General features: G+C 41.1%; 1 protein-coding gene across 1 annotated transcript; it reads left to right on the top strand.

Annotated features, from left to right (window-relative positions):
• On the top strand, window positions 1–8,794 carry ODAPH (odontogenesis associated phosphoprotein). Its single transcript, XM_055313111.1, has 2 exons — window positions 1–76; window positions 6,688–8,794. The coding sequence occupies exons 1-2, from the start codon at window positions 10–12 to the stop codon at window positions 7,143–7,145; spliced, it is 525 nt and encodes a 174-aa protein (XP_055169086.1). The 5' UTR covers window positions 1–9; the 3' UTR covers window positions 7,146–8,794.
• The last annotated feature ends 216 nt before the right edge of the window (window positions 8,795–9,010 follow it).

Here is a 9,010-nt window from a genome sequence, read left to right as displayed (position 1 = left end):
GTAGAAGCCATGACTTACAGACTGTGCTTCTCCTACTGGCTATTGGTCTGCTGGGTGCTGGTAACTGTGGCAGAAGGTAAGGGTTTTGTTTTTATTTGACTGTGGGTCCCTAAATAATAAGTTGTATAGAAAGACAAGATTTGGCACCATAACTATACATAGCCATGAACTGGAAAAAATTTTGTCAGCTGTCATCAGCATGTGTGGTTAAAAGAGAAAGAAGCTAAAATTTATCATCTGAAGATACTGGTTCTAGTCTCAGCCCTACCTATGTGATGTTAGACATACCTAACCTCTCTGACATCAGTCCACTTGTATGGGAAGTAACAGATAGTAATTATTATTGTGGGGGTTATGAGGACCAAACGAGCTATCATGCAAGAAAAGCTCCTCAAGCTTAAAACACTATACTAGTTACTATTGTTGTAAAGCTAACAATTTCCACCCTGACTTACAGCAACGTCCAGCTCTTGTTATCCCCAGCAGCACAGGGATTTGTATGTAGTAGATGTGTAGTCTCTGTTAACTGCTTTAATTCACAACTGGACAGCTGCATATTGGTACTACCAAAGTGAGCATAGATTTCTTTCTCTAAGATTATATTTCTTCACTGCTCCTATTCTCTTTCCTTTCCCCCATTACAAAATTTCCCAGGTGGCCTGAGCTTTAAAATTGGCTTGCAAATCCCCGGGGAAGATGGGAGGATGAGGAATGAGGGAAAAAGATGCTACAGGACTTGGGTCTAATGTTTCACAGTTCACCTTAGTTCCAGAACTAGCTCCTGCTCAGGGAAGCAAAACCCGGGATCAGACTGGGCCCGCCGGGGGCTCTGCAGGGCTCAGTCAGACCCTAATCATCCCCCAACACTATGTTTGTTCCCTTCTCCCTACGGCTCACATAGACCAGACAGGGGAAGAGACACCAGAGCTGCAGGTGAGACCACCAGAGATCACCTGGCCCAACCTCTGTATAAACTCTGGTGATCAGAAGGCAAGGAGATGTTACAGATAACATCACCCCACTCCCAAGATCAGACACCCCAAGCACCACCTGCTGAATGTGACATCTAAAAGAGGCATTGTAAAATAGAAGTAACCACCTGGCATCTTTCTAGAAAGTGAACCACTCTTCAGGAAACTTTATAAATATATAGCTGAACAAGCTATATATAATGAAATTGTAGGTTTATTCACATCTAAAAAGCACCAATTCTGGATTTGGCCCATGCTTCCAAAGTCCTTCAACTGCAGCTTCGCTCTATCCAAGCAGCCCTGATTCCTGTTAGTAGCTCACTTACATATGTTGTGGCTCTGCCCTGTCTGGCTGTGTGGGAATGTCCAAATTCACCCTGTCCTCTCTCTCCTCTGTGGCAGCAGCTGTGGCTGCTCTACCTGCCTGCACCTGTGCATTGTACTTCTACTTTATGTGATGATGCTTAAATGTCACTATAGTATTGCCCTCACAAAGGCTTTCTTCTTTGTGAGACACACAAATGAAAAATTGCAATCTCCTTCTCTCTGACATCTCTTAATTCTTAGAGCAATTTGCACATCATCCATGGCACATACTGCACTCTGCTTTGTATTACAGATCCATGTCTTTGTAACACTTCTTGAGGTCTGGTCCTGTGTCTTTACTATCTTTGCATTTGCCAAAGCACCTAACACAGTAGCCTGCACACTGGTGACATGACTGGATTTATAGCACGGAATTGAAATAGGCCTTTGTGACACTTTCTGAGCTCCAAATTCATTCTCTGTAGAATTAAAGATGTGATCAAAATAGCCAGTTGTTCTGTGAGTCTACAAAATGAACTGCATTGCAGCAATTGTGAGTAAATTCATCACAGGACTTATATTCCTATCTGGTTCAACTCTGAAAACACATGAAAATTTTTATATGGTTCCATGTGCCATATAAAGGAAGACCTACATACTCGAACATTATATATAAAGCTTACTTCTCTTAAAAATCAGGACCATTCATTACGAACCAGCTATTGCCTGCCCAAATAACCACAGACTACAGGTAATTGTGTGGGTTTTTTTTTTTTAAGAAAGGGAACCTCTCATCCTTACTTTTTTTTTTAAAGTACTAGTTGTTGGTATGCTATGAATTTCATGTCTAGACTATAATAAACCCACTTAAAATTGATATCCAAACTTCAAGCAATATTTTGGCTTGATTTCTTATACCATAATTTTAAATGTAAGTTATTGAAAGTTTTCTGGGACTGGAATTAAATACTCACTGTGCTTCACAAGAATCTACAGAGAGGAACCTTTAACATCTGCTTAGCCATTCATTCAAATTTTGACTATGTACTGGGCACCACTCTAAGCCAGAGACAACTGTAGGTGCTAGGGACAGAGACGTGGCCAACAGAATCAACAATTCCTACTTTCGTGAAGGTCCTGTTCTTTTTTCTTTTTAAGATTTTATTTATCTATTCATGACAGAGAGAGAGAGAGAGACAGGCAGAGGAAGAAGCAGGCTCCGTGCAGGGAGCCTGATGTGGGACTGGATCCCAGGTCTCCAGGATCATAACATGGGCTGAAGGCGGAGCTAAACTGCTGGGCCACAGGGGCTGCCCTGAAGGTCCTGTTCTAATAACAACTATATACTTTAGTTCTATCAGTAGCACACAGATTTTATATATAAAGTGTAATCAGATGGGCCCAAGAAACTGGGGCTTGTGTTGATAGAATCTTTCTATAACACTCAAGATGAACAATAACAGTAGCAAATATGCACTAAATGTGCATGTGTCAGACATATTCTTAGCACTTTACATATATAATTTCAGACAATGCAACAAGTCAATGAGACAAGTAGTATTATTTTCTCCATTTCACAAATAAGGAAAAAGAGACTCAGAAAAGCTAGGGAATCTGTCAATGGTCACAGTTATTAAATGGCAGAGTTCAGGGACCCTAGTTCTAGAGTCTGTGCTTTTAAAAACTATGCTCTTCTGCCTCTCAAAAAATTTTCAATCTGCACTTAAAGATTTGACCTACTTTGGCCTGCTTAAGGTCTCAGAAGGGCTCTCGTCTTTGACATTCAGTGCCTTTGGTGGCATGTCAGTGTGTTACATATTGAGGAGAATTTATTTATAATGATCACATTATCCCTGAGAGGTAGCAAGATGGTAACTTTTGCAATTACAGAAACATGTTTCTCTCAATCAAGCCAATCCCACTGCAGGCACTGTACTAGAGGTGAGGAGACAGCAGTCTACAGGATGGTCATGTGGATATTTCAGTGGAGGAAGAATATAACCACTGAATAGTAATCACATGACTGATGAGTATTCTGAAAGTGAACTCCCAGGCTTGTATGAAAGCATACTGCCAAAGGCTTTAAGCCAGCTTCAGGGTAGGAAAGGCCTCCTTGAGGAAAAGAGGCACAAAATCTGTGCAGGAGTAAGCCAGGTAGAGAGGACAGGAAATGGTGCTTAGGCCTCTGGAACCAACTTATTAAAAGCTCAGGCCCATTGATGACTTTTGCCAAAATAGTTCCTGTGGAGTAGAGAAAACACAACCAGATTCCAGACTAAATATGGAGGGAGGGATGAGCATTGAGTTGGAACTGTGTAGACTTCTCTCTGAAGTGAGAGGAATAGGAATCAAAGAAGTTCATGACAGACTACTGAAGTTTTCTTTCTGAAATACGAAGCTAAGTAGTCTACTTAAAAAGATAGACTTTTGAAGGGAATTCTTCACATGAATGAAGAAGAATGAGAATTTTGAAGAGGCTTTGAGGAGAATGTCAAAGGTTTAGAAGACAGTGGGAATGGAGCAGAACAAGGAGAAACAAAAGAATGGATGAGCAGTGTCAACTCAGCCAAAGTTGGAGACCATGAATGGCATTAACCTCCTCACTCAAGTGTGTGGCCTTGCCCTGTGATAGTTTCCCAATTCAATCCCTAGGGTTCCCACATTTTAGAACACTTGTGCTAACCAACCAGTGACCTGAAATAGTCATCATGTGTCTAGTTCACCAAAAGAATGTAGTTTTAGGGATCCCTGGGTGGCGCAGCGGTTTGGCGCCTGCCTTTGGCCCAGGGCGCGATCCTGGAGACCCGGGATCGAGTCCCACATCGGGCTCCCAGTGCATGGAGCCTGCTTCTCCCTCTGCCTGTGTCTCTGCCTCTCTCTCTCTCTCTGTGACTTCATAAATAAATAAAAATTAAAAAAAAATAAAAAAAAAAAGAATGTAGTTTTATGTGGTTCTGCCCACATTCTTGGGTTGATTACTGGAACAAGCTTGTATCTTGATCTGGACACCCTGGAAATTCCCAGAAGAGAGTACTGAATACTGCTGGACATCCCAGAATTAGGGAAAAGCTTCCTAGCAGGCTCTAACACGCCATAGTCAGTGTGAGGAGTTGGTGAGTAACCTCAGGTTTAAGAAGTGAGACGAGCACAAGGAGTAGTTAGTTGGTTTGTTTCAGCACAGCTGGGACACAGAGTATTGAGTGGCAGAGCTCAGGCCTAGCTAAGTCTGATCTGATAAAAAGTCAAGATGGAGCTTAAGAATAAAGCTAGCTTCTCCACTAGGGACTGGATTCTCATCTTACATAAAATTTTCATGTTACAAAGGTTCAGAACTGATCTGTGTAGGAGGAAAGAATGAGTGATGTGGGATTTAATCATCTTCTGTGGTTTGAAATATCTTAATCTAGTTTTAATCATAGGATGTCAATACTCAGTAGCCTGGGTAGGTATTAAAGAAAGAGTCGGTATTTCATTCAAGGAACAGACACTCACTCAAGCTAGCTTAAGAAAAGAGTAGAGTAGGGGTGCCTGGTGGCTCAGTCAGTTAAGTGACTGCTCAAGTCATGATCCCAGGGTCCGGGGATCAAGCCCTCCTGCACTGGGCTGCCTGCTCAATGGGGAGCCCACTTCTCCCTCTCCTGCTCCACCACTTGTGCTCATGCTCTCTCTGTCAAATAAATAAATAAAATCTTAAAAAAAAAAAAAGAGTAGAGCTGGAAGTGGAGTGAATACTATATCTCCAAGAACCTTAATCACAGCCAGGCTTCAGAAGAATCAGCCTTGCAAAGTCTGCAAAGTCAAGGAGCAAGGCTCATCACCACTCTGTTGCCACATGGTCTCTTGTCTCTTTCTCAGGTCTTCCCATTTTATAGCTTCTCTGGAAAGACCGGCCTCTCTACTTACTCAGCATTCAGGTGGCCAAAACCTAACACTCTTGTCTCTGCCCTACACTTTCCACTAATATCTTCCACTAACTGGGACTCTTTGTTGAAATTCTCAAATGAGAATCTGTCTGGTCACTGGTCAGCCAATGACCAGTGGGCTAAGTGTCTATCAGCAGGCCAATCTGCCATAGGCCAGGATACTTAGGATGGACCTTTTCAGGGCTTGCAAGTAAAACAGAATCTCTAGAAGGGGCTATGCACACAGGCAGGCAAGAAGCATAGCATATACAACCAACAAATCTGAATTCAGTTATTCGAAAGGTCAGAGGAATCTAGCTCTTTGTAAGTGCTTCAGTGATCTCAGCTTCCTGTGGGGGGTTTGTTTTTCCACACTTCATCTTAGCCAAAAGGCCTAGAAGCAATGAGTTTGTTTTTCCATTGTTGACACTCAGTGGCCCATTCCAGGCTATATTGGTAAGTCTCCAAGAAAGTGAAGGAATAATTTATGAAAGGAAGCTTACTATTGCATTGTCAATTCAATGGGATGATACAGGTCTATAGAGAAGACCTTGACACTTGAGCTTGACCCAAATTTCTTCTCAGAAATGACTTTCATCCTGGTTCTCAGTGCTCGTTGCCCTGCTGCATGTACATGTCCCTGGCTTCCTCTTGAGGGAGTGATTTCACTGCTAGGGGAAGGGAGGCAGACATCTTGGATTAGCAGCCTTCAGGAGGTGGTTAATTTTATTTTCTTAACATTAGTTCTTTTTCTCCACTGAATTTTTTTTATTGTTATAATTTATGAACAATAAAATATACAAATCTTAAAGGTACAGACTGATCTCATTTTACATATACACATATATATGTGTTATATATGTAAACGTGTATATGTGTGTGTAAATATAGATATGTGTGTGTGTATGTGTACCTCCATATCCATGTAACAATGACCTGGATCAAGATATAAAGAATTCTACTTTTTCCACAAAATAACACCTACCCTAACCATAAATTAATTACTTTTAAATTTTTTCTTACCCATAGATTAGTGTTTCCCAGTGCTTGAACTTTATATGAGTGCAATCTTACAGTATGTGCTCTTCTGTGTCTAACTCCTATTGCTCAACATAAGATCCATGGGATGCCTCCATGTTGTTGTGAGAGTAATTCTTCTTTTCGTTGCTTGCTTTTCATTGTGTATACACAATTTGGTTAACCATTCTTCTATTGATGGATACTTGCACTGTTCCCAAGTTCAAGCTAATATGAATAGGGCTGCTTTGAACATTCCTGAAGTAGTCCTTTGTAGGTACATGCACTTGGATAAATTCCCCAGAGTGGGACTGCTGGGTCAGGAGGTGTGTTCATGCTTCATTTTCTTGGACCTTGGCTGTTTTCTCAAACAAGCTTTGAGACATCTCCATTTCTCTCTCTCAATCTTTCTGCCCCACTACCCCCTAAACTATCTCCCTTCTGCTTCTGTCATGAGGCCTATTTCCTGACTTACATGTTTCTCCTCACAGGACAGAGAGAGGGAGCCACCCCTCCTGGAGGCTCACAAGATAATGGAGGTGCTACAGACTGCCAAGTCTTCACACTCACCCCTCCACCCCCCAGGAGGAACCCGGTGACAAGGATCCAGCTCATCACAAAGACACTCAAGTATCCCTTTCATTCCTTTCCACAACAAGGGCCTAGAGTCCATATTAGGTTTCCAAACAGACCTTTCCTTCCTCAGAAGTACAACCACTTATTTCAGTTTCGTCCAGGTTTTTGGCCACATGATTGCTTTACTCCTCATTATAAATATTTTCCCACACGAAGGCTCTGGAGAGGAAGCTCATCTGAGGAAAGCAGAGAGAAAAGAGAAGTCCCAAATATGCTGAAGCCAAAGAAGCCAATGCCTCAGAGAAGATTGCTGCTTTCTTCTTCCAAACTAAAATGCTTGAACTTGAAGATGAAGTATCTTAAACTAGACTAGAAATTGTTCTTCTTGTCAGCAGAGTTTATAGGTTATTCATGTTTGCAAAATGGCAGCAATAATCGCATTACTCTTATCCCCAACTTTTTAAAATCACAGGATATTTGTGCAAATAAAATCCTAAAATAGGTGGTTCCAAGAATTCCTATATATCCTGAGAGACCAGAAGAATAAGTCCTCCCTTCTAAATTAAAGTGAAAAGCATTTAAATACATTGATATAGACCAATGAAGACATTAATGACACCCTTTTACTCACTGGAAAACTTACAGAGCAGGACACATTTACAAAGTGAACTTTAAAGGAAATTGCAGAAAACTGAAAGTTTTATTTTATTCTCTGGCAATGGTGTAGATAGTGGTTATTTATTCATTTGGGTCTTTTTAATTGACATAACATTATATTAGTTTCAGATGTTCAATGTGATGATTCCATATTTGTATATATTGCAAAATAATCACAGTAAATCTGTTTAACAACTATTACAGTACATAGTTATAATTTATTTTCTTATGAGAACTTTCAAGATCCATTCAGTTTTCTAACAACAAAAGAATTATAAACATTAAAGCAAAACAAAGTTATGGGGAGACTGACTAATACCTCGAAGGTATCATAAACCAAACTACCTAATTTAAAAAAAATTTTTTAATCATAAAATCTAAAGTTACATTAGTATTGACTTTCTAAGCAACCAGCGCAAATTAGTTTGTGTTTCTCACTGTTCGTCACGTTATCATTGTACGGATACTAGTTGAGATTATATAGTTCCCTTAAAACTTTCAATATGGTTCTAGGCGCACAAGCCTGATTTAAAGTTTACATGGATGTTCTGGTAACTCCAGAGCTCCACAGACATGAATTCATTCAACTATAGGAACCTGAGGATGCAACAGAAGTAAGCAATCCCACTGACTGTGTTCACTGGGTATCACTGTAGCCATTCCCTAAACAACTGCCTCCTGTTGGTGCCGCTCACCTTGCCTATAACATAAGAACTTGGCTTTTGCATATGATGTCAGTGGTTTACACCAGTTCCTCCCAAGAATTGCATGCAAAAGTTGCTGCTGCTGCTTCAACAAAGGAAAAAAGGAACACGGAGACATGAGGACGCTGGGAGTGTTGTCTGGGAAATGGAGAGACTCAGAAAACCACCATGCTGTTCTGCTTTATGAAAAGATAAAAAGGAAAAAAATAGTTTCCTTCACTCACTTCAGAGCAACTTTTCTTATATGGACAGATATTTGCTTCAAAAGTACAGGCTTAAGTAAAATCTGGATTTGAAATTTCCGCTAAGAAACTGTAGTTTGTAATATATTTGCTTTCTCTCTGATTAATGGGGCATAACCAGAAAAGGGCCAATCTGGGGACACCTGGGTGGCTCCACTGGTTAAACAGCTGCCTTTGGCACAGGTCATGATCCCAGAGTCCTGGGAAAGAGCCATGGGTGAGATGGGGGCGGGAGGGGGGCCCTGCTCAGTTGGGAGCCTGCTTTTCCTTCTCCCTCTGCCCCTCCTCCTGCTCATGTATGTTCTCTTTCTCTTTCTCTCTCAAATAAAATCTTTACAAAAAAATACGGTGATGCTAGGGCATGAACTCCGCACTCCACACCGAGTGCGTTTAAGAGTTTCTCTCCCTGTCCCTCTGCCCCTCCTCTCATTCCCTCTCTCCCTTCCTCACCCCACCCCCAACACCCCCCCACACACAAATAAATAAATAAACCTTAAAAAAAAATACAGTGACGCCTAGCCTAGCAGGGTTATTGACTCAAGGGGAAGATAGTTTTCATCACTAATACCTCAAAGTGAATTTACTTATTAAATATGTTCCTCTTAGCATGTAGGTGAGATCTGCTGCTTTTCAAG

The sequence above is a fragment of the Nyctereutes procyonoides genome, unplaced genomic scaffold, assembly GCF_905146905.1.
Source record: "Nyctereutes procyonoides isolate TBG_1078 unplaced genomic scaffold, NYPRO_anot_genome, whole genome shotgun sequence".
In the NCBI taxonomy this organism is placed as follows: Eukaryota; Metazoa; Chordata; class Mammalia; order Carnivora; family Canidae; genus Nyctereutes; species Nyctereutes procyonoides.
The sequence above is the reverse complement of the archived record's forward strand: the minus strand, read 5'-3'. Positions and strand labels throughout refer to the sequence as shown.

Excerpts from the sequence above, each read along its gene's own strand:
- ODAPH (XM_055313111.1), top strand. The coding sequence starts at position 10 with ATGACTTACAGACTGTGCTTCTCCTACTGGCTATTGGTCTGCTGGGTG. Across the intron at positions 77-6,687 it reads GCTGGTAACTGTGGCAGAAG|GACAGAGAGAGGGAGCCACC; the intron begins GTAAGGGTTTTG and ends TTCTCCTCACAG.